The sequence below is a fragment of the Lampris incognitus genome, chromosome 6 (genome assembly GCF_029633865.1).
Source record: "Lampris incognitus isolate fLamInc1 chromosome 6, fLamInc1.hap2, whole genome shotgun sequence".
Taxonomy (NCBI): Eukaryota; Metazoa; Chordata; class Actinopteri; order Lampriformes; family Lampridae; genus Lampris; species Lampris incognitus.
In genome coordinates, this window is record NC_079216.1 from 18,835,239 (window position 1) to 18,861,838 (window position 26,600).

At 42.8% G+C, this 26,600-nt stretch overlaps 1 protein-coding gene across 2 annotated transcripts in view; it reads left to right on the forward strand.

Annotated features, from left to right (window-relative positions):
• The window catches only part of tbc1d15 (TBC1 domain family, member 15), a 46,312-nt gene that overhangs the window by 9,156 nt on the left and 10,556 nt on the right, over positions 1-26,600 (forward strand). Inside the window, exons 6-12 of one of the 2 annotated variants that reach the window (XM_056281462.1) lie at positions 1,977-2,079; positions 2,265-2,459; positions 17,479-17,607; positions 18,346-18,449; positions 19,078-19,172; positions 22,119-22,235; positions 22,704-22,804. In XM_056281462.1, the coding sequence (XP_056137437.1) occupies positions 1,977-2,079; positions 2,265-2,459; positions 17,479-17,607; positions 18,346-18,449; positions 19,078-19,172; positions 22,119-22,235; positions 22,704-22,804 (844 nt within the window). The remainder of the gene's footprint in view (positions 1-1,976; positions 2,080-2,264; positions 2,460-17,478; positions 17,608-18,345; positions 18,450-19,077; positions 19,173-22,118; positions 22,236-22,703; positions 22,805-26,600) is intronic. The other variant, XM_056281463.1, reaches the window with a different exon arrangement.

Sequence of the window (26,600 nt, forward strand, 5' to 3'; positions counted from 1 at the left end):
GGCTACCTAACTATTTTAACTTTGGATGGCAGTGCCGTCTGCTGTTGTCTGCATAATTTGTTGGTGTCATCTTTTTTTTTTACCATCCTGCTCTCATCCGCAATAATAACGTCTAGTGTCTGTGTGCACGCAGCATGCTAGCTCTTGTCTCTGCTATGCCCAATGCAGTGTCATAGGGTGTGACTTACAGCTAGTTTGGCAAGATGTCCAAAATTCAAGTGTCTGGAATAACTTCAAAATTTGTGACGATGACTCCCAAACACATGAGCAATTTAGTTTTTATCGTTAAGGCTGTCATTTATTTTATTTGATTATTGCACAGCTGGTTGTTGGTCTCTCACCCACCCCACCCCACCACCACCATCTCCATCATAGCCATGCTTCGAATACCTTGGAATGCATGATGCCGGATATTTGAAGACCAAAAAAAGGTATTCGGGACAGGCTTACTAGAAAGCTACACAAAATGCTGTAAAAGTGAGCATTAGGGGAAATGAGCTGTCATTGAAAATGAGTGAGTGTCACTGATCTATAATAAGCTCAGAGTTTATTAGAGATCAGTGGTGAGTATAATTAAAATGTAGGATATTGGCGTTGCCATGTAGTACATTGATATTTTTGTACATAATTTATGGATTAGTATGGATAGGGCTTGGATTTATGAGAATCTATCTTCTGAAATGATTTTGGGGAAGTCCCAAAGTTGAATCAGTTCATCTGGACACAACGTTTATTGAGAGAAATGTTTCATCAGTCATTTAAAAGACTTCTTCAATCTCAACTGACTGCAGATATCTCCACCCTTATGAACAGCACAATTGCACAACGACTGAAATGACGATCGGAGATTTTGGGTCTGCTGTTTTTAGAAATCATACATACTGACACTGTCAAACTTTGATTTGACTTTGATTTGGTGCATCTAAATAATGTCCAGCAGAGGGAAGATCGATTTAGTTTGAAGTTTCATTTGTAGCCTAACCATAGATGCATCTAAACCATTTACAATATTGTGATTGTGGCCAATTTATAATCTCCTTAGTCCATCTTTGTCTGTTTCTTTCCCTCTGAAACCGTGATTATAAAGTAAGTAAATCTTTAAAAGAAAAATATTTATTATTTTAATATCTTCCTGTGGAACTGAGGATATTTTGGTTCAAATTTCCTGTTTACCTTGCAAAGGCACCTCTGTGAATCAGCCTTTTTTCCTCCTCCTGAAACGCTGTTTATCTTTAAATTTGTCATCTGTATGTTAATTCAGTTGATTTGCAAGAAGCCAAAGGCAAGGGGATTCTCCGTCTCCGCTCATCTGTCCAGCTCTCTGATGTCTGAACCGGTGGACGGTCAGATGTCCGGCTGAACGGGGAGCCAATCTTTTCCTCTCTGAACCAAATATCACGCTAGATTATTTTCTGGTGGGCACATGCAATGTGATCCTCTATCTTGGTGCAGATAGCTGTTATTAAAGTTCTTATCAAAGCCTTTCATAATGAAATTGTCTGGATTAAGTGCCAGGCATTTTCAGGAGGCGCCAGCACAGTTTGTGACGTCATGGCATGGATCTGGCCCCAGTTAGGCTTGTCCTGTCTTTAAAGGTTGTCAGCGATGACAAAGCTAGACTGAAAGACAGAGACTTGACTGCGTTTGGTCCGAATGTGAAAATCATTGCTGTTTATGTTTATGCAGGAGATCCAATATCAATCTCATCATCACTCTCCATCTATATATTGCACTGAACGTAAGATGCTGTTTTCCCTTTGCCTGTCCCTTTGTGGGAGAGTGAACAATAAGTCATAAACAGTGTTAGTATTCACTGTTACAGCAATTCCCATTTAGTGCACTTGGTAAATGAAATGCTTTTAAATCTCAGTAACTCAGTGGCCCTCAAAAATAATCACAATTCATGTCAATCGTCTAAAAATATTTTCGTGTCCTTTGGTCCAAATTTGTTTTTTTATTTCTTGTTTTGTTCTAAGGTCTCCAGATGATGATACCCATCTGTTGGTCAGCACCCCTAACAAGGCTCTGTCCCAGTCCTTTGAGAACCTTCTAGATGACAACAACTTCGGCCTTATTCATGTAAAGTTCTCAAATCAGTCCATCTGCTGTTAGAAACAAAAAGTCTATGCTGCAGTTGTGGGGGCAAAGCAAAAAATGTTCCCTGCTTGAAGGTGTGCTTGGTCATTCAGGTGTTTAGTGAGTTTAGGATTTTTGAGACCCTTGAAATCATTGTATCATCTCTGGGTATGTGGGCATCTCAACAGAAGCTGAAGAAGGACCCCTATGTGACCACCCTGGGTGGCTTCTCCAAAGTAACCAACTACATATTCGATGCGTTCCGGGGAACGGAAGAGCAGCATCAACGACCCCCAGAGGAAGTGGCGGACCTGCTGGGGGAGGTCATCCCAGGGTTAGAGATCAACCAGCAGGAGGAGCCAGGCTTCGAGGTCATCACCAGAGTGAGTGCTGCAACTGCTAAGTCGCCCTGTCTACATTTTTGTAAGCCTGCACAGCTTGTAAGACCAGTGGGAAAGGATGGCTATATTATGGCCTGTGATTGACTTAGGCTTATGAATAACCCAGATTGTTTTAAATTTCCAGCCCCTAAAAGGCACACACAGACACTAGGGATGTCAATGAATATTCCACATTCTAATATATAACCAAATTGTAAAAAAAAACAACAAACAAACATTCGAGTGTGAAAATTTATATTTGTTTGTGGGGGAAAAAAAGCAGCCCTACCTCAGCTGTCTGCCTTGCGAATTCTCACGAATACGCTTTATGATGGTCAGGAGTCACACAACGTCACTTTCATTGGTTGAAAATTAAGTTTAGGTCGAGCTGAAATGAGCAAATAATTCAACAGCAACCGTGAGGTAAAGATGGCAGAGAATTCACAACCCAGCTTGGCTGCAAAGAGTGATTTTCACGCCGAACAATCTAAAATGCCCCGTTTGGAATACTTTGGATTTGGGTCAGAAAATGGAAAAATTATGGAACCTATGGTCTTTAAATGAAGTTTTGCGGTATAGGACATTGTTTTATTTTATTTTGTAATGTGTAGGTATGTAGATCTTTTAAAAGACATGTTTACATTCAAATAAATATACCTATACAAGTAGTTATGTCTCTCATTGTATTAGTTTGCTCTCTTACAGACATAATGCACAAAAATATATTCAAATGGGTTCGAACCGATGTTATTTTTTCAGAAGGAATAATCAACTGTCATTTTTGGTAATTTTGACAGCCCTAACAGACACACATACACACAGGAACCAGCCCTGACCCTATATTTAAAAATTTTAAGTTCGTCCCATTACAGACTATTTGCTCCTACCCCAACCAGAAGTCCAGGATTAACAGCGACATTCACCTGAGGTTGAAGAAGCGTACTGTTGCTTTTAAATCGGGGAGGGACAAGGAATGCTACAAAAGATCCAGACATGGCTTAAGGAGAGCCATCAAAGCTGCTAAAAGACAATATAGGGACAAACTGGAAAATTACTACAGATGCTGTGACTCGCAGCACATGTAGAGGGAGCTGCAGGCGATTATGGAATATAAATCTAAACCCAGTGTGCCTATCGACACATCTGCCTCTCTCCAGGATGAGCTTAACAACTTTTATGCTCGCTTTGAACTCACAACTTGGACCCAGTGACAGCAGCACAGTGCCCATCCAACAGAGGCTGATGTGAGAAAAGCTTTTAAACGTGTAAAGGCTTGTAAAGCTGCTGGCATAGATGGCATCCCGTCCCATGTCCTCAAGGCATGTTACACTCAGCTATCTCAAGTTTTTACTGACATTTTAACCTGTCCCTGTCATTGTGTGTGGTTCCACTGTGTTTTAAGAAAATCATCAATGTGCCTGTACCTAAGAAAACACCTGTCTCTTGCCTTAATGATTACTGACTTGTTGTTTTGACCTCTGTTATTATGAAATGCCTGGAAAGATTGATTATACAATATAGGGGCATCCCAGTAGTGTAGCAGTCTATTCCGTTGCCTGCAAACACGGGGATCGCTGGATCAAATCCCTATGTTACCTCCGGCTTGGTCGGGCATCCCTACAGACACAATTGGCCATGTCGGTGGGTGGGAGACCAGATGTGGGTGTGTGTCCTGGTCACTGCATTAGCGCCTCCTCTGTTCAGTTGGGGTGCCTGTTTGGGATTGAGGGGAATAGTGTGATCCACCCACATGCTACATCCCCCTGGCGAAACTCTTCACTGTCAGGTGAAAAGAAGCAGCTGGCGACTCCACATGTATTGGAGGAGGTATATGGTAGTCTGCAGCCCTCCCTGGATCAGAGAGGAGGTGGAGCAGCGACCGGGATAACTCAGAAGAGTAGGGTAATTGGCCGGATACAATTGGGGAGAAAAGGGGGGGGGAATCCCTCCCCCCCAAAAAAAGATTATACAATATATAAAATATAACATTCCTGTTACTCGTGACCCATTACAGTTTTTCTACTCTTCCAACAGCTCTGTAGATGACGCTATCTCACTTGCTGCATACTACTCAAGTACACCTTGAAAAGAAATATACTTGTGGGGGGGGCACTTGCGGTATGTTGAGGAGGTAAGGCATGTCTCCCCGTGCTCTGAGAAAATGTGACTTAAATATCCTATTTTCAGCACAGTTGAGTCTATTTTTACTGTCTGGTGTTCGTTGGACAACTTTCAGACTGAGGTAAATTAATACTTTGGTGGGTGTTACCGATAAAACGCAATCAACACACAAAACAGCCTGCAACCAGACCCTGCCTCGCCTCCAAAGGTGGGAGATGGGGATGCCAGTGGTGCTTGGGATGCTACACTACTACTTTCTGTGACAGAGTCACTCAAACTTGACATTTTTGGGAAAATCGATTCATTATCCTCCATACTACGTGCAGAGTTATCTTCTGTCAAAGAGGAGCTGAAGAATTTGATTGACTCAATACAATGAAAGATTGACTCCCACGGGGAAACTACAAGAGCTGGAACGGGCATCCACTGATCACAGCGCCCGTGTAACCGAGCTAGTGGCTATGCTCACTACCCAACTCATGCAGCTAGACAAGTGTGAGGACCTGGAAGCCAGATCTAGGAGGAACACAACATCCTTGTGACAGACATCTCAGAAGGCACGGAGGGCCCTTGTGCCATCGACTTGATGGCCCAATTTTTGCAATAACTACTTGGCATGGAGGACAAGCGCTCACTTGATAATGCCCATCACTCCCTATGCACAAAACTGAAAGATGGCGAACCACTTCGTCCATTTGTGGTCAGAGTTCACTACTTTCAAGCCCGAAACCAGATTTTAAAATTAGCCAGAGATGCTGACGTTCTAACACACAACAAACCGCAAGAGGATTTTTACTTTCACTGATTATACAATGTGTGTTTCCAAGATGCAAGTGGCATTCGGGCAAGTTAAGCGCCAGCTATACACTCCTTTCCTGAACTCAAATGGGGACTTCTTTACCCTGGTACACTCAAGATCACCCCGCCGAATGGAACCTAACAGTTTTTCAGAACCCACCACTGCTTCAGACTTTGTTGCCAAAAGGTCTGCTAACTCTAAAATCTAAATTCAATACAGATAACGTAGGGTGAATAAATCTTAAGTTAGCCTTACTTTTGCTAACTAGCCAGTCTGCTGACTGACTGTTTTGTCAACAATGTTAATGTTTGGATGTTTACGTAGCTACGAACTACATTTTCCATTAGCCCCAGCAGTATCACATGACCAGCGGGAGCACCTCTGAATGAACTCTTGTTAACTGCCGACACTTCATTATCTTTTTCTTTCTAATCGCTATATCTCTTTTCTGTTTAAAAGACGGAGTCACTGTGCTAATACGTTCTTAAATTTGTTAACACATGTCATATTATTCTTGGGTAGCAACAGTTTTTAGGTGCTGAGCTACCGCGGAGTGTTTTTGATTATGTGCTGTTCTCTTATGGGGAAGGTTTGCAGATGTCTCAGTTGGGGAGATGCCTGCACTGGTGGGGAGGGGGGGGGGGTTGTATTGTATATCAGAATCAAAATCGGAATCATTTTACTGGCAATGTAGGTTTGCACAAACATGGAATTTGACTCTGGTTTTGTGGCTCTCAGTGTACATAGAATAACAACACTACAATACAACAATCTTCAGATATATACACAAGGATTGAATATATACAGGTGAGATAAGAGGTGATAAGGTGCAGTGGTGCAGAGAATATATCAGAGATGCTGAATAGATGTTGTCAGGTTACTTGGATACAGTAAGGTAGATCGACATGACAGTGTGTACCAGTATACATACAATGTAAAGTACAATATATATGAATGGTTGGATTTATTTGACAGTGTTTAGTGTTCATATGAATGACATCCCACAGAAAGAAACCGTTTTTATATCTGGTTGTTTTGGGGTACAGTGCTCTGCAGCAGCTACCAGAGGGGAGGAGTTGGAACAGGGTGTGATGGGTCTGCAATGGTGTTGCCTGTCCGTTTCCTCACTCTGAAGGTGTATAGGTCCTGAATGGAGGGCAGGTTGGTACCAGTGATTTACTCTGCAGACTTAACTGTCAATTGTAGTCGGTGCCTGTCTGTTTGGTGGCCGATCCAAACCAGACAGTGATGGATGTGCAGAGGACAGACTGGATTATTGCAGTGTAGAACTGAATCAACAGTTATTGAGGCAGGTTGAACTTCTTGAGCTGGCGGAGAAAGTACATCCTTTGTTGGGCCATTTTGATGATTGCGTCTATGTTGGATGCCCACCTTAGGTCCTGGGAAATTGTGGAACCTAGAAATAAGTAGGTTTTCACCACAGACACCATGTTGTTGAGTTTGGTGAGAGGGACAGTGTTGGGGAGCTCCTCCTGAAGTCCACTGTCATCTCCACTGTTTTGAGCATGTTCAGCTCTAGGTTGTTATGGCCACAGCAGAGGGCCAGCTGATCAACGTCTCATCTATATGCAGACTCGTCACCATCCCCGATAATGGTTGTGTTGTCCACAAACGTCAGGAGTTAAACAGATGGGTCACCTGAGGTGCAGTCATTTGTGTAGAGGGAGAAGAGTAGAGGGGAGAGCACACATCCCGGAGGGGCACCGTTGGTGATTGTCTGGGTGCTGAATGTGATTTTCTCCAGCCTCACCAGCTGCCTCCTGTCTGTCAGAAAGTTTTTAATCCATTGGCAAATGGGAGCTGATACAGTGAGCTGGGTGAGTTTGGAATGGAGGACATCTGGGACGATGGTGTTGAACGCTGAGCTGAAGTCCACAAACAGGACCCTTGCGTATGTCACTGGTAAGTGGAGGTGTTGGAAGATGTAGTGCAATCCCATGTTGACTGCATCCTCCACTGACCTGTTTGCTCGGTAGGCAAACTGCAGGGAGTCGAGCAGGGGGCCTGTGATTTCCTTCAGGTGGGCCAACATCAGTATCTTGAAGGATTTAATGACCACAGATGTTAGGGCAATGGGCCTGTAGTCATTTGATATGGGGTTTCTTGGGACCGGGATGATAGTGGAGCTCTTGAAGCAGGAGGGGACCTCATACAGCTCCAGCGATCTGTTGAAGATCAGTGTGAAAATGGGGGCCAGCTGGTCAGCACAGACTTTAAGACAGGAGGGTGACACACCATCTGGGCCCGGTGTCTTCCTGATCTTCTATCTCTGGAAGAGCTGGCGCACGTCCTCAACACAGATCCGGAGTGTGGGTGGGGGTCGGTGGGGAGGGGAGAGTGGCTGGCAGGGAGTGCAGTTAGTTGTGTGTTGTGGCTGGAGAGGGTGAGGGGTGTGAAAGTTTGCTTTTCAAACCTGCAGTAAAACGCATTTAGATCATCAGCCAGTTGATGGTTCCCTGCAGTGTGGGGGGATGGTCTCATGTAGTTGGTAATATCTTTCAAACCTCTTCAGAGTGATGCTGGGTTGTTGGCAGAAAACCTGTTTTTCAGCTTTTCAGAGTTGTACCTTTTTGCCACTCTGATCTCCTTTGTGAGTGTATTTCTGGATTTGTTGTACCAGATTCTAGCTCCACTCCTGTAGGCGTCCTCTTTGGCCTGACGAAGCTGCCTGAGTTTTGCTGTGAACCATGGCTTATTGTTGTTGAAGGTACAGAACGTTTGGTGGGCACACATGTGTCCTCACAAAAGCTGATGTAAGATGTCACTGTCAGTAAGTTCATCCAGGTCTGTAGATGCAGTCTCAGAAACACTCCAGTCAGTGCAGTCAAGGCAGGCCTGGAGCTCTGGTTTTTACTCATTGGTTCATTTCCTCACAGTTTTAACCACAGGCTTAGCAGATTTTACTTTCTGCCTTTACATTCGGATAAGATGAATCAGGCAGTGATCAGAGAGGTCCAGGGCTGCATGGGGGACAGAGTGATAGGTGTTCTTTAATATTGTGTAGCAATGATCCAGTGTATTTTTGTCTCTGGTGGGACATTTAACTTGCTGTCTGTATTTTGGCAGTTCATGGCTGAGGTTTGCGCTGTTAAAATCCCCAAAGATAATGAGTAGGGAGTCTGGATATTTGTGCTTATGTTTGTAATTTGATCAGCCAGGTGTTTTAACGCCTCTTTAACACAGGCCTGGGGTGGGATATAGAAACTGACCAGAATAAATTATGAAAATTTCCGTGGTGAATAGAATGGTTTACAGTCAATGATAAAGGTCTCTAACTGAGGGCTGTATTAATTTTCCATCACTGTGACATCCGTACACCAACCTTCATTTATGTAGAAGCATATGCTGGCAGCATATCATGCCGCCACCCCATTTTTTTCCCGATAGCTCCGTATTGCATTCTGCCTGGAGGAGTTGGAACTGCAGCAGATGAAGTGTACTGTCCGTTATATGCTCACTAAGCCAGGTGTCAGTGAGACACAAGGAGGCAGATCTTGAAAAGTTCGACTTTTTTTCCATTTAGGAGGAGCGGTTCGTCCATTTTGTTGGTCAGAGAGCGGACATTCACCAGGTGGATTGACAGGAGCGCGGTTCTTAATCTCCGCTGTCACAGTTTAACGAGCACTCCGGCTCACTTACCCCCTCGGTGTTTCCAGCATAGTCCGCACAGGGCTGTACCAATCAAGACCTCGGGAAGACTTTCGTTAATATGTTCAATTGAAGTCAGTAATAAAGTCTGTTCAGTTTGTCCAGAGGACAGTTGGACACTTAAAAGTTCTTCCCTGCTGTATGTGATCAGTAAATGGGCGCTGGAAACTAAACAATAAACAAAAACAGAAAAAAGACAAGAGGGTGCAGGACCGAGGCTAACGACTTGATGACATATGCTCTAACAGGTACTATTTAATGAAGATGCCAGTTGGGGACCTGTGAGGCGTCTGTTTCTCAAACTAGAGACTCTAATGTACTTATCTTCTTGCTCAGTTGTGCAACGCGGCCTCCCACTTCTTTTTCTACTCTGGTTAGAGCCTGTTTGTGCTGTCCTCTGAAGGGAGTAGTACACACCGGTGTAGGAAATCTTCAATTTCTTAGCAATTTCTCGCATGGAATAGCCTTCATTTCTAAGAACAAGAATAGACTGTCGAGTTTCAGATGAAAGTTCTCTTTTTCTGGCCATTTTGAGCGTTTAATTGACCCCACAAATGTGATGCTCCAGAAACTCAATCTGCTCAAAGAAGTGCCCATCCAACCAATCCAACTTGTGGGAGCTGCTTCTGGAAGCGTGGGGTGCAATTTCTCCAGATTACCTCAACAAATTAACAGCTAGAATGCCAAAGGTCTGCAATGCTGTAATTGCTGCAAATGGAGGATTCTTTGACGAAAGCAAAGTTTGATGTAAAAAAAATCTTATTTCAAATACAAATCATTATTTCTAACCTTGTCAATGTCTTGACTCTATTTTCTATTCATTTCACAACATATGGTGGTGAATAAGTGTGACTTTTCATGGAAAACACAAAATTGTTTGGGTGATCCCAAACTTTTGAACGGTAGTGTATATAAAATTCAGTGAGTCAAGTCTTATGGCATGAAACAGGCTTGTACTGTCTCATCAAAAAACTAACCTGACTCACTGGATTATTTTGCTCCTTATTTGTTGAGCACTTTCCCTACCATTGAGTGTTTCTTTTAACAAAGTTATATATATATATCTACTATTACTTTTAGCTGCTCCCGTTAGGGGTCGCCACAGCAGATCATCCGTTTCCATTTCTTGTGTGTGCGTGTGTGTGTGTGTGTGTATATATATATATATATATATATATATATAAATAACTCGTTTTTTTAATATATATCTACTACTACTACTACTACTACTACTACTACTACTTTCGGCTGCTCCCGTTAGGGGTCGCCACAGCGGATCATCCGTTTTCATTTCTTCCTGTCCTCTGCATCTTCCTCTGTCACACCAGCCACCTGCATGTCTTCCCTCACCACATCCATAAACCTCCTCTTTGGTCTTCCTCTTTTCCTCTTCCCTGGCAGCTCTATATTCAGCATCCTTCTCCCAATATACCCAGCATCTCTCCTCCACACATGTCCAAGCCATCTCAATCTTGCCTCTCTTGCTTTGTCTCCAAACCGTCCAACTTGAGCGGTCCCTCTAATATAATCGTTCCTAATCCTGTCCTTCGTCACTCCCAGTGAAAATCTGGGAGTGATTTATGTATAGCGTTTTTTTCCGAAACCATCAATGGTGTTGAGTGCTCAAGGAGCAGAATATCAACACGGATACAGGAAAAAAGATTTTAATGCATAGCACTACAGGCCTGTTTCGTGCGTCTGGCACTCATCAGCTGTTAATGTTTTTTTGACAAAGAATCATACAGTTACGTTGCCCAGCGTCACGCCCCTAATTTCGGTTGGACAGTGACCAATCAGATGAGGAAACATTCAAATTATAACAGCCAGTGGGGTAGGTACTTATGATGCACAGCAACCAATGGAGGGGTAGAGAACATTACAACTAATGGGACTGGGGTTTGTTTTGAAATATGCTATTTTTTTAATATGCTATTTTAAATATGGGTTTTTTTTAATCTGCTTTTAAATATGGGTTTTTTTAACTACCTCTCCGCCCAACTGTGCCCCAACACCACCCCAATGTATAATTCACATAAGTTACCTTGTTATATTTTTAATATTTTTAATGTACGCCATTTCAACAGTGCCCTGGCCCCTAAATGCTTTTCAAAACAAACCCCAGTCCCGTTGGTTGTAATGTTTTCTACCCCTCCATTGGTTGCTGTGCATCATAAGTACCTACCCCATTGGCTGTTATAATTTGAATGTTTCCCCATCCTATTGGTCGCTGTCCAACCGAAATTAGGGGCCTGACGCTGGGCAACGTAACTGTATGATTCTTTGTCAAAAAAAATAATTAGCAGCTGATGAGTGCGAGACGCACGAAACAGGCCTGTACTGCTATGCATTAAAATCTTTTTTCCTGTATCCGTGTTGATATATATATATAAAACAAGGCAGTAAATGGTATGTCCTTTCCTCGAATAGCTTTATTGACAGCTGATGATTGCCTACGGCATGAAACAGGCTTGTACTGTCGCATAAAGAATTTATTTGACTCACTGAATTTTATATATATATATATAAATGTGTGTGTGTGTGTGTGTGTGTGTGTGTGTGTGTGTGTGTGTGTGTGTGTGTGTGTGTGTGTGTGTGTGTGTGTGTGTGTGTGTGTGTATGTAGTATGTATAGGGCTGTGCGATATGACCAAAATCTCATATCACGGTATGTGGCATATTTTGCAAAGTACGGTTTCTGGTCCATGTCAGACTTTTCATTCCCAAGCCACGTCCATATGATAGAAGTAGCCCCTCTTTTAGGTACAAGCTCTTGATTTTCTCCTGTTCTCCTGGCTGGTCAGAGTTCTTCTATTCGGAATTATCCCATTCTGTATTACGTTCACTGTCCTCCATGTTTCTTTGTATTGCCTTCATGCAAATTTCCTGCCTGTGTCCGTGCTGTGCAAAGAGCGGAAAGAGTCGTCCACGGAAAATATTGCCATAAAGCGTGTGATTTGCGACACAACGAAATAAACAATCGAGCTTAATATGAAACAATAGACGTTTTCTATTGTCACACGATATATATCGTCATATCACACAGCCCTATGTTTATTGGCCATGTAGGCTTGCACATACATGGAATTTGACTCCAGTTTCATGGCTCTCTGTGTACTTAACATAGAATAACAACACTACAACACAACCTTCATCAGATATATACACAAGGATTGAATTATATAGGAGAAAAAAGAGGTGATAAGGTGCAGTGGTGCAGAGAATATATCAGAGATGCTGAATAGCAGGTTACTTACACATGTACATTTATTTTATTTTATTGTTTTTGTGGGTGAGGGTGGTGGTTGTTTTTGTAATTGTATATTTCGTTTGTTTGAAAATTTAATAATAAAAAAGGCCTATGTCAGAGTATTGTTTATTGATTACAGTTCTGCTTTCAATACAGTTTTACCATCTAAACTGGTATTGAAACTCAGAGGTCTTGGTCTGGGGAACTCCATCTCTAATTCACTATTTGACTTGCTGACAGGCAGGCCCCAGACTGTGAGAATAGTTAAAACATACTCATCCACATTAGTCCTTAGAACAGGCATGCCTCAGGGCTGCTGTCTCAGTCCCCTATTGTACAGTCTGTTTACACACAACTGTGTCACCAACTATGACAACGACAGCATCACTAAATTCATAGATGACACCACAGTGATAAATGGGAGTGTTGAGAGGGCGTATAGGAGGGAAGTGGAAGATTTAACCATATGGTGCCATTATAACAACCTCTCTCTATATGTCAATAAGACAAAAGAAATCATTGTTGACTTTGGATAGATCAGAGAAAATCCCATTCCTATTTCCATCAACGGGTCATCTGTTGAAATTGTGGACAGTTTTAGCAGTGGTGCCAACTGTTCTTGTTTACCCATAGTAGCTACGGATTTGACCCTCTGCTATGGTGCTACGAGAAAGGTCATAAATGCTGTGTTTTTTCTGGATTTATTTTTTCCTCCCACCAGTTATCTACCGGTCCAATGGCAGAGTTTAACTTGGGCATCCAATGAGAAGCTGAAATAGGCGGGACTAATCACGACCACGAGAGTTCAATAACAGCTGCAACTAAGCCGTCTTTTTCTCTGTAGCAAGAAGAACCTGCGTGAGTTTAGCGAGAAAATTAAATGCAGTGCCAATGACGACGGCGTCTACCTCAAAGAAAGTTAGGACTTGCCACCAAAAGTTTAGAGATGAGTATTCTAAACTATTTCCGTTTATCAAGCCATGTTAACGCTCTGATTTTTATGTGTATTGTGAGTGCTGCAGATGCAACATTTCCATCAAACATGGTGGGTTGAACGATTTAAAAGAGCACAATAAAGCCATCAAACATGGCAGATATGCGAAGGTCGTCAGAGATAAATCAATTGACGGATTTGTCACTGATCGAAGTGAGTGTAGAATTATCAATGCAGAGATGTTATTCACCAGTTTTGTTATAGAGCACAATTTACCTATTGCCATCTCAGATCACCTCGTTAAAGCTGCGTTTCTGGACAGCAAAATCACCTCAAAGTATGCGAGTGCAAGAACCAAGACAACTGCTATTACGCAAACCGTGGCAGCTATGTCGACGACCGACTTGGCCACTGTGTTAAAAGTCAAAATTTTCTCACTTGCAACTGACAGCAGCAATGACGAAGATGCACAACTAGTATATCCAGTTGTTGTATGCTATTTTAATGAAGAGGTAGGTAGGGTGGTGACTCAACTTCTTGCATTACCTGCGTGTGAAGTGATCCAGTCAGCAATCCTGTTAAACGTTTGACCTGAGTCTTGTGGGTGAAGGTAGTTAGTTGTGTTGTTGATTAAATGGAGTACGCTCCAAGTACAGCTTCGCCTGTCGTGTCCTTTTCACAACATATTTCAAAATGCATGGGGTCTATTCCTACAGAAGTTTCACCACATGCAGTACCATGTAATTCCAGTGGAGGGAAGAAGGGTGAAACTGACGTAGGATTAGATGCCATGCATTTTTAAATATGGTGGGTGGTCTTTATTTTATTTTTTTTTTAAATATGAAAAATTCTACAGATCCTGGAGCACCTGTTAAGATAGACGTCATCATGAACACCAGTACGTACCAAGATATTTAAATAACAAAACTATGCATCCCCCACCCTTTCCCAATGAGCTTACACGATTTCCATTTTCATTTAAAAATTTAACATTAGAATGCAGTTCACTTATGATTATCTGCTTACACATATCATATAACGAAAAATTAAGTGTTTATAGACACGTTTATACAGTTTAAAGCGTTTTTAATCATGAAAAAACTGGTGTAGGCACGTGGTTTTAATGTTGTGGCTGATGGGTGTAAATACTGATCTAATAGTCTATGGGGGATTCTCTGTGTTAAAGTGATGGTTAACCCACCCTAAAAAAAGTTAGCTTTTCTCTTACCTTGGAAAATTATCTATTGGCATCCAATTTAAAGGAACAGTGCTGTGCTTTTCAAAGCCTTGTAGTGGAGCAAATACAGTGCATCCGCAAAGTATTCACACCCCTTCACTTTCCCCACATTTTGTTATGTTACAGCCTTATTCCAAAATGGATTAAATTCCTTTTTTTTTCTCACCAATCTACATACAATACCCCATAATGACGAAGTGAAAAAAAATTTAGTAGAAATTTTTGCAAATTTATTAAAAATAAAAAACTGAAATATTGTGTGTACATAAGTATTCACACCCTTTGCTATGACACTCAAAATTGAGCTCAGGTTCATCCTGTTTCCACTGATCATCCTTGAGATGTTTCTACATCTTGATTGGAGTCCACCTGTAGTAAATTCAATTGATTGGACATGATTTGGAAAGGCACACACCTGTCTATATAAGGTCCCACTGTTGACAGTGCTTGTCAGAGCAGAAACCAAGCCATGAAGTCAAAGGAATTGTCTGTGGACCTCCGAGACAGAATTGTATCGAGGCACAGATCTGGGGAAGGGTACAAAAAAATGTCTACAGCTTTGAAGGTCCCGAAGAGCACAGTGGTCTCCATCCTTCGTAAATGGAAGAAGTTTGGATCCACCAGGACTCTTCCTAGAGCTGGCCGCCCAGCCAAACTGAGCAATCGGGGGAGAAGGGCCTTGGTCAGGGAGCTGACCAAGAACCTGATGGTCACTCTGACAGAGCTCCAGCGTTCCTCTGTGGAGATGGGAGAACCTTCCAGAAGGACAACCATCTCTGCAGCATTCCACCAATCAGGCCTTTATGGTAGAGTGGCCAGACGGAAGCCTCTGCTCCGTAAAAGGCACACGACAGCCCGCTTGGAGTTTGCCAGAAAGCACCTAAAGGACTCTCAGACCATGAGAAACAAGATTCTCTGGTCTGATGAAACCAAGATTGAACTCTTTGGCCTGATGCCAAATGTCACGTCTGGAGGAAACCAAGCACCTCTTATCACCTTGCTAATACCATCCCTACAGTGAAGCATGGTGGTGGCAGCATCATGCTGTGGGGATGTTCTTCAGCGGCAGGAACTGGAAGACTAGTCAGGATCGAGGGAAAGATGAATGGAGCAAAGTACAAAGAGATCCTTGATGAAAACCTGCTCCAGAGCGCTCAGGACCTCAGACTGGGGCGAAGGTTTACCTTTCAACATGACAACGACCCTAAGCACACAGCCAAGACAACGAAGGAGTGGCTTCGGGACAAGTCTGTGAATGTCCTTGAGTGGCCCAGCCAGAGCCCAGACTTGAACCCCATTGAACATCTCTGGAAAGACCTGGAAATAGCTGTGCAGCGACGCTCCCCATCTAACCTTATAGAGCTCGAGAGGATCTGCAGAGAAGAATGGGAGAAATACCCCAAATATAGGTGTGCCAAGCTTGTAGCTTCATACCCAAGATGACTTGAGGCTGTAATCGCTGCCAAGGGTGCCTCAACCAAGTACTGAGTAAAGGGTGTGAATACTTATGTACATGCAATATTTCAGTTTTTTATTTTTAATAAATTTGCAAATATTTCTACAAAACCTTTTTCGCTTTGTCATTATGGGGTATTGTATGTAGATTGGTGAGAAAAAAAGGAATTCAATCCATTTTGGAATAAGGCTGTAACATAACAAAATGTGGGGAAAGTGAAGGGGTGTGAATACTTTCCGGATGCACTGTATACAGTAATTATAATTCTGTTCATCCTGTTTCAATGTTGAATTGTGTCAACACAACATCCATTGCATGTTGTCTGTCTTGGGAGAGCGATCCCTGCTCTGTTGCGCTCCCTGAGGTTTCTTCCTATTTTTTCTCCCTGTTAAAGTTTTTTTTTAGAGAGTTGTTCCCTATCCAATGAGAGTGTCTAAGGACAGGATGTTGTGTTACTGTTAAGCCTACTGAGGCAAATTTGTAATTTGTGAAATTGGGCTGTACAAATAAAATTGACTTGACTTAATATAATTTAATGTACAGTACTTGATGTAGTAGTTCTAGCCTGATTCACGACTGTTGTTTGACCCTTTCAAATACACATGGGAAATGAATAACGATAACAATAAATCAACGACAATATATTTAGAATGATCTGAGGTACTTTTTTCAAGTTCACTTTGCCACCGATGACCATGTTCTGGTTTTTATGGGCAAATCCTCGTTTTTCACCCTTACTGTTCTGGTTTTCAACTTTTCAGTGTTGGCACCTCTGGTTTTAGATTTCTTGGTTTACACACCACAAACATCCTCACGTGGTCTCTCAACACCAGCTGCATCCTCAAGAAGGCACAGCAGAGACTGTATTTTCTGAGGTGTGTCTAGAGTTTTGGGATGAGAACCAAAACTCTTAAGAACTTTTATCGCAGCACCATGAGAGTGTGTTGACAGGCGGTATCACAGTGTGGTTTGGCAACCTGACTGCTCAGGACTGCAGACTGCTGCAAAGGACTGTAAAGACAGCAGCAAAAATCATTGGCATGGAACTACCACAACTTCATGATATTTACACCAATTGCTGCAAAAGGAAGGCCCAAAACACCAGCCACCCGGCTCATGTTCTGTTCTCGTTCCTTCCGTCTAAAAAATGTTACCGAAGCATCAAATCACACACCACCCATCTCAGTAATAGTTTCTTTCCACAGGCAGTCAGGTTGCTGAACAGCTGATATACCCATATGCACCTCACATTGTTGTGTTATCCTGTACTTTTGTATATTGTGTATGTAATGCATGAATTCTGTGTACATACTCTACGTAGGTCTGTAGTTTTTTTGTGTTAAGGCAGAGAGGCAGAGCATAAGAATTTCATTGTATTCCAATACACACGATAATAAAGTTGAACTTGTGACATATTTCTTTCTTTCTCATCATTGCGTTGTGGATTTAATTGCATTAAGGTCTTTATTGCTTTCTAAAATATCTTGTCACAAGCCTGTATTGTTAAGAGGGCTTTAAATCAGTTGTACCTGACTTGCCCTCTGCTTTTGTATCCATCAGATCGACCTTGGAGCCAGGCCAGAGGTCCAGAGGAGGGAGCCGCTGTCTGCGGAGCAGTGGGCTGAGTATCAGGATCCAGAGGGAAGGGTCCTTAACGTCCCCCATCTCAAGCAAATCATCTTCAAAGGGGCAAGTTGACTTCATTTTTTAAACATCTTTACAAATCAGCATTAGGGTCCATTACTTTCGTTTGAAACCCCCCCCCCCTTTCCTCCCCACTTATACATGGCCAACTCCCCCACGTTTCCAAGCACCGTGCCGGTCGCTGCTCCACCCCCTCTGCCGATCCAGGGAGGGCTGCAGACTACCACATGCCTCCTCTGATACATGTGGAGTCGCCAGCTGCTTCTTTTCACCTGATGGCGAGGAGTTTTGCCAGGAGGACGTAGCACGTGCGAGGATCATGCTATTCCCCCCAGTTCCCCTACAACCTTCCCCCTGAACAGGCGCCCTGACCAACCAGAGGAGGTGCTAATGCAGCTACCAGGACACATACCCACATTCTGCTTTCCACCCGCAGACACGGTCAATTGTGTCTGTAGGGATGCCCGACCAAGCCAGAGGTAACGTGGGGAACACGGGGATCGAACCGGCAATCCCCGTGTTGGTAGGTAATGGAATAGACTGCTACGCTACCCAGATGCCCCGCCATTTGAATTATTTTGAATTGAAATGGCAGTCAGAGGATTTTTTTTTCTCCATGAAAAAAGATTGTGTTTATAATTCATTTGTGTAAAAAGTTTAACCCCAAACCCCACTGTGGATATCCACAGACTCTTTTCTGCATGACTTGAGTGTAGCATGATGCCAGCATGCTTCCTCTAGATTATAAGGGACTTATGTGTTTACATCACTGTGACTCTATAGGGATTGTGCCATGCTGTGAGGAAAGAGGCATGGAAGTTCCTGCTCTGTCACTTCCCCTGGGACAGCACCCTGGAGGAGAGGAAAGCCCTACAGAGAGTAAAAACGTAGGGATGGATAAGCTGTTGTTATAAATTGTAAAATAATTATGTAGGCAGAAATCCGTTTTGATTTGACAAGAGAGCAACATTACATGGCTGGAAAGAGACATCAACTCTTTGACACTATCCTTGACTATTGATCATAAGCAATTAGCTAATTTTTACTTATGTTTATTTTATTCAGCTTAGTCACCAAACATCAGTGCTTGGAGCATTGACATGCACTTTCAATGTGTAGTGATGAAATACTCATGTTGAGGGTACAGAGTTAACATTGCCTGTGTCGCTTTAATACTTTATTCCACCTGGAGAATGGCTCACCACTGCAGACTCTCCGAAGACCAATTTTCTTCCCACTGTAATCCTATCCCAATTGTTAGCCAAAGGGATGGTTTTGGATAATTAAGTAGACTATGAGCAGTGTGCCTTTGCACATATAGAATATGTGGGAAGTTCATTTAGCAGGTCCTGAAAAATGTTGTCAGATAAGCCAGTCTTTCAAGCAATAGAACGCACACATAGAAAATCTGTAGAACCCCCCCTATCTGCTTCCTTATAGCAGTATTGTGTAGTTTCTTGTGCTAGTTGCCACATTACATGGTATTCTAACCTGTTTCCTCTCTTTGGGGTGAAGAGATGAATACTTCAGGATGAAGCTCCAGTGGAAGTCAGTCAGCGAGGAGCAGGAGAGAAGAAACTCCAGGTTAAGAGACTACAGGAGTCTTATAGGTAAGGCTTATAGCTTCACAAGAGGTAAACCTTCATGGTAAACTGCTTGACGTCAGTCAGGAAAGGTCTTGTCTAACAGTAATGTTGCAAACATGGTCAGGCCCCATACAGACCAGTGCAAATATAATACTTGTAATGTTTTAAATTTCGGAATTAATCACAGTAGTGAATAATATTCTTTTATTCTTCATAATGTAAATGTATTCACATTTACTCAGAGGTGGCAAAAGTACACACATTCTCTACTCAAGTAGAAGTGCAGATACTTGTGTAAAAATAGACTCTGGTAAAAGTAGAAGTACTGACTCAACTTCTTTACTCAAGTAGAAAGTAAAAAGTACAGGCTCAACCATTTCACCATGTCACCTTTATTTTTAGTCAAAGTTACATTATCACTGTGTTTTAATTTATAGTGCATCCGGAAAGTATTCACACCCCTTCACTTCTCCCACATTTTGTTATGTTACAGCCTTATTCCAAAATGGATTAAATTCCTTTTTTTTTTCATCAATCTACACACAATACCCCATAATGACAAAGTGAAAAAGGTTTTGTAGAAATTTCTGCAAATTTATTAAAAATAAAAAACTGAAATATTGCATGTACACAAGTATTCACACCCTTTGCTATGACACTCAAAATTGAGCTCAGGTTCATCCTGTTTCCACTGATCATCCTTGAGATGTTTCTACATCTTGATTGGAGTCCACCTGTAGTAAATTCAATTGATTGGACCTGATTTGGAAAGGCACACACCTGTCTATATAAGGTCCCACTGTTGACAGTGCTTGTCAGAGCAGAAACCAAGCCATGAAGTCAAAGGAATTGTCTGTGGACCTCCGAGACAGGATTGTATCGAGGCACAGATCTGGGGAAGGGTACAACAAAATTTCTACAGCTTTGAAGGTCCCGAAGAGCACAGTGGTCTCCTTCCTTCGTAAGTGGAAGAAGTTTGGATCCACCAGGACTCTTCCTAGAACTGGCCGCCCAGCCAAACTGAGTAATTGGGGGAGAAGGGCCTCAGTCAGGGAGCTGACCATGAACCTGATGGTCACTCTGACAGAGCTCCAGCATTCCTCTGTGGAGATGGGAGAACCTTCCAGAAGGACAACCATCTCTGCAGCACTCCACCAATCAGGCCTTTATGGTAGAGTGGCCAGACGGAAGCCTCTGCTCCGTAAAAGGCACACGACAGCCCACTTGGAGTTTGCCAGAAAGCACCTAAAGGACTCTCAGACCATGACAAACAAGATTCTCTGGTCTGAGCAAAGTACAGAGAGATCCTTGATGAAAACCTGCCCCAGAGCGCTCAGGACCTCAGACTGGGGCGAAGGTTTACCTTTCAACATGACAATGACCCTAAGCACACAGCCAAGACAACGAAGGAGTGGCTTCGGGACAAGTCTGTGAATGTCCTTGAGTGGCCCAGCCAGAGCCCAGACTTGAACCCCATTGAACATCTCTGGAAATAGCTGTGCAGCGACGCTCCCCATCTAACCTTATAGAGCTCGAGAGGATCTGCAGAGAAGAATGGGAGAAATACCCCAAATATAGGTGTGCCAAGCTTGTAGCTTCATACCCAAGATGACTTGAGGCTGTAATCGCTGCCAAGGGTGCCTCAACCAAGTACTGAGTAAAGGGTGTGAATACTTATGTACATGCAATATTTCCGTTTTTTATTTTTAATAAATTTTCAAAAATTTCTACAAAACCTTTTTCACTTTGTGATTACGGGGTATTGTATGTAGATTGATGAGGGAAAAAAAGGAATTTAATCCATTTTGGAATAAGGCTGTAACATAACAAAATGTGGGGAAAGTGAAGGGGTGTGAATACTTTCTGGATGCACTGTAGTTGAAGGCATAGATTAATTTGAAAAGTCTAGCCCGAAAATAGTCCTTGGAGAAAAGATAATTTTATGAATTCAAACATCCATGACTTCCATCAAGGCACCGTGAATATTAGCCAGAGAGGTAGATCATTTTATGATAGGCCTATTCCCTGAAAATATGACTAATAATAATTTTAAAAAAAACATATGACACCACCGGTATAGTCCTTTTTTCCCCAAATCGTTCAGCTCTACTATTATCTTAACCATTCCAACTTCAAATAAAATTACATCTGTCTGGTATCACGAGACTATCTGAGATCATCTCCGCTAATCATTTACAGACTGACTTATGAGTCTGCAGGGTTATAATGTTAATAATTGATAAATCCCCTCAAATGCATTAAAACTAAAGTAACAAACCTGTTTTGAATATGTAAGGAGTAGAAAGTACAGAAATTTGTGTTAAAATGTAGGGAGTAAAAGTAAAAAGTTATCAGAAAAATAGTAAAGTAAAGTAAAATCTACTTAAGTATAGTAAAGAAGTATTTGTACTTCGTTACTTCCCACCTCTGTACTCTTTTTTGTCTTTTTTTTTTTAATTTTTCACTTTTTTCTCCCAATTTAGTGGCCAATCGATCCCTATTTTTTAATTCAAACACCCACCCTCGTACTGCATGCTTTCACCAACTGCATCTCTCCGGCCGGCAGTCTCGAAGGAGATGCCTCCCCACTTTCGTGACAAGGCAACTCCAGGCCGAACCACTGTTTTTTCCGACACACCCAGAGACGCATTCACATGACGAACACAAGCCCACTCCGCCCCCCCTCCCGAAGACAGCGTTGCCAATGATTGCTGCTTCACCGAGTTCGGCCATAGTCGGATCTGACGAGACCGGGGCGCGAACCCAAGCCCCCGGTGGGCAACTGCATCGACACAAAGCCGATGCTTAGACCGCTACACCACCACGGACTACACCACCTCTGTACTCTAATGGGCTATGACTGGGCAGTGATACACGTTTGACTACCTTGACAGACTGGCGATTCAACCTCACATTTGCTAATACACCACTGTTCTCTTCACCTTTGGTGCGTCTGACATTTTCTCTTAGAGAAAGACGTGAACCGGACAGACAGAAACAACAGATTCTATGAAGGCATCGACAACCCAGGCCTGGCCCTCCTTCATGACATCCTGATGACGTACTGCATGTATGACTTCGACCTGGGTGAGATAGGACACTTCTCAGTAGTGATGCACAAAACTGGTTTCATTGAGTTGTCAGATTCCTTCCTTGTAACCAGTGTTTGAATACTCTTCACTGGTGATGTACAAGTCCATATTTTTAAAAAAGATTTCATATGCATAGAAATTAAATTATATGTGTGACATTCTCTCCTAGTAATCTACTTTTTTAAAATTTTATTCTGAAACAGTGTGTAGTCATGAAAAAAAAAGATTTTTCTAGTTAACCCATGTGTTTTTGTAATCTGGAAGATCCAGTCTGTAAAAATATTGGGTTGTCAGTCCATTACCAAGGTTACCTACTGTCCTTTAAAATCATCATTTGTTGCTTTCCTTTTTGTAACATTTTGTAAAGCATGATTAACGTTTTTTCCTTCTCAGAATTTTGTACCTCATTTTGTAACCAGGTTCGTAGTCTGGGCAGTAGGTGATTGTCTATTTCCTGTCTTAGGCTATGTCCAGGGAATGAGCGACCTCCTCTCCCCAATCCTCTATGTGATGGAGAACGAGGTGGATGCCTTCTGGTGCTTTGTCTCCTTTATGGACCAGATGGTAACAGCCGCCTTTGTTTTTGTTTTTTCCCCTAAACTGATTTTTATTCAAGCGAAGTCCACTTGTGATCTACAAAACACTGTGCTTTTGGAAGCCCGTGACATATTAGGATTAGGAACAGTTAATTTGGCATCTTGTCTGTGAATGTTCTCATTCATCCAGGTCATAGTTATCCAAAGGAATTGAATCAAGTGCAACTAACTGGACTTGGTTATATATCCGTGAAGACGTTTCGCCTCTCATCCAAGAGGCTTCATCAGTTCATGCCTTTCTGACTAGACCAAGCTAGTCTGACTGGCTGGTGATGAAACTCAGCTTTTTAGCCTCTTTGGAGTCGTTATCAGAGCTATTGATGACAATGGCTCTTTTGTGTTCCAATGTTTAGCAACAACAGTCGTTATCGGAGCTATTGATGTGCATGGCTCTTTTGTGTTCCGATGTTTAGCAACGACAGTCGTTCGAGGTGTTAGTTTCGACTTGGTTAGTGGTCCATTCAGTGGTCATGAGTCGTTGGAGCCGTTAGTGACCGACTGTTGTTCTTGGAGGCTAAGCTTTTGAGTCTCCTGGGTAGAGATGAAAGGACGGCATTGTCAGTGGGAGATAGGTGGTGTCGCAGACCTCCTCTGTTGAGGGATGGTTTTTCCAGTTTTGCATAGATGGCTTCCTTCACCCCTCTTTCAAACCATCTATCCTCCCTGTCCAAAATGTGTATGTTGCTGTCCTCAAAGGAGTGTATCTTCTCCTTTAGGTGTAGATAGACTGCTGAGTCCTGCCCTGAGGAGTTTGACCTTCTGTGTTGGGCCATCCGTTTGTGTAGTGGTTGTTTGGTTTCTCCTATGTATAGGTCAGTGCAATCCTCATTGCATTGTACGGCATACACCAGATTGCTTTTCTGGGTGTGTGGTACACGGTCTTTGGGATGAACCAGTTTTTGTTGGAGTGTGTTGCTGGGTTTGAAGTATACTGGGATGCGGTGTTTGTTAAAAATTCTCCTGAGTTTCTCGGAGACCCCAGAAACATACAGGATGACAATGTTATTCCTTCTGTTCCTCTTCTCCTCATCGCTCACCCAGTTGGTCTTTCTGGACCGTGTTGCAGTTTTCACAAAGGTCCAACTGGGGTAGCCGCAGGTTTTTAGAGCTTCCCTCAGGTGTTTGTGTTCTTTCCGTTGGGCCTGAGTGCTGCTGGGCACATTATCAGCTCTGTATTGCAGAGTTCTGATGACACTCGGTTTGTGTTCCAGAGGGTGGTGTGAGTCAAAAAGTAGATAGTGGTCTGTGTGTGTAGGTTTCCTGTAAACCCCAACGTGGAGGCTCCCATCTTACCCAATGTGGACGTCACAGTCCAAGAAGGGCAAACTGTTGTTCTTTACATCTTCCCTTGTGAACTTAATGTTCTTGTCCACTGAGTTGATGTGTTTGGTAAACGCTTGCACCTCTTGTGTTTGGATTTTGACCCATGTGTCGTCCACATTAGGGATGGGCATGATTAATCGATAATCGATAACTGATCGTTAGGAAATTAGTTGATCATGTGGATTTTTTATCGATCAACGTCCATATCACATAGAGGTTGAATTAATGAATCTCACTCCGTGGCAGCAATGTTGAAAGAATGAATTTCACTGTCTGGCAGTAATGAGACCTCTTAACCAGGCGGGGGTGCAATTTTTATATCTGGAGACCGAAAACTGAGCTAGGACCAACCGGCTACCATATTGGAAAAATAGCCTTCAACATGAAGTGCGTAAAGCGAAGTGTGGCTAGCACAGCCACCGGAGCCGCAGCCGCACCGGCGTCTGCCATGGCACTACTTTTCGGGGAGAAGTACTCCACTCCACGCGACATTGGCATCGAAGTAGAAGTTCAGAACTTTCTGAGGGAGACTCCCCTACCCCTGAACTGCAACCCCACAGACTGGTGGAAAGTGAATGAAGGGAGGTTCCCCAGGCTGGCGAAGTTAGCGCGAAAATACCTCTGCATCCCCGCAACTTCGGTCCCTTTGGAGCGAGTGTTTTCAGCGGCTGGACTGACGGTCACTAGGCTGCGTTCGCGTCTCACCCCTGAGCATGTCAACATGCTCATCTTCCTGAACAAAAACCAGTAGGCTGGAATTACTTGAATTTGTTAAGAGTGGACTGTGGACAGTTATCCTTTATGTGAGTAACTGTTATTTATTTTATTTTATCTCTCTCAGCTGGAGGCCTATTGGAGTTGTTCAAAGTTACATTTTGTGAAAAACTGTCAGCGCTAAGTAGGCCTAATGTTTTTATTTTATTTTTTAATTTGCATATTTTATACATAGCCTACGTATAATTTATATTGTGGGGAATTGTTTCTCAAAGAGGCTCAATAGTGTTTAAGAGCACAGCAGCATTGGCTCTTTAATTTGTGAAGAGATTTGACTCGGCCGGGCTCGTGGCTGCCTTTATGCGTCGTGACGGAATGTGATATGCCGGTTTTTTACAATTAAACAGTTAAACTTTAACTACCTTGTTTAAAAGCATTGTGGTTGTACTATAAGTTAACTATAAGTTAACTCCTTTGATGAATAAAGATTTAATTGAGGAAAAACACGCTTTCTTTGGCATTTCTGCCATAGGCATTTTTTTTCATTAAAAGTAATTAGCAATTGATCGATAATTGATCGTTAATTTTCGCGATGATCGATCAAGGAAATTTGATCGTTTGCCCATCCCTAGTCCACATATCTGAACCAGTGGCTCGGAGGTGTTCCTCTGAAGGAGTTCAGGGCGCTGTGTTCTACCTCTTCCATATATAAGTTGGCCACAATGGGAGATACTGGTGAGCCCATTGCACAGCCATGCTTCTGTCTGTAAAACTGGCCCCTGAATTGGGAATATGTAGTGTTCAGGCAAAGGTCCAGTAGTTGGCAAATCTGGTCTATGCTGAGGTTGGTCCTATTGTGGAGGGTGTTGTCACGTAGCAAACTTTGCCTCACAGTTTCCAAAGCCTCCATGGTTGCGGTCCAACGGAAAGAACACAAACACCTGAGGGAAGCTCTAAAAACCTGCGGCTACCCCAGTTGGACCTTTGTGAAAACTGCAACACGGTCCAGAAAGACCAACTGGGTGAGCAATGAGGAGAAGAGGAACAGAAGGAATAACATTGTCATCCCGTATGTTTCTGGGGTCTCCGAGAAACTCAGGAGAATTTTTAACAAACACCGCATCCCAGTATACTTCAAACCCAGCAACACACTCCAACAAAAACTGGTTCATCCCAAAGACCGTGTACCACACACCCAGAAAAGCAATCTGGTGAGTGCCGTACAATGCAATGAGGATTGCACTGACCTATACATAGGAGAAACCAAACAACCACTACACAAACGGATGGCCCAACACAGAAGGTCAAACTCCTCAGGGCAGGACTCAGCAGTCTATCTACACCTAAAGGAGAAGACACACTCCTTTGAGGACAGCAACGTACACATTTTGGACAGGGAGGATAGATGGTTTGAAAGAGGGGTGAAGGAAGCCATCTATGCAAAACTGGAAAAACCATCCCTCAACAGAGGAGGTCTGCGACACCACCTATCTCCCACTGACAATGCCGTCCTTTCATCTCTACCCAGGAGACTCAAAAGCTTAGCCTCCAAGAACAACAGTCGGTCACTAACGGCTCCAACGACTCATGACCACTGAATGGACCACTAACCAAGTCGAAACTAACACCTCGAACGACTGTCGTTGCTAAACATCGGAACACAAAAGAGCCATGCACATCAATAGCTCTGATAACGACTGTTGTTGCTAAACATCGGAACACAAAAG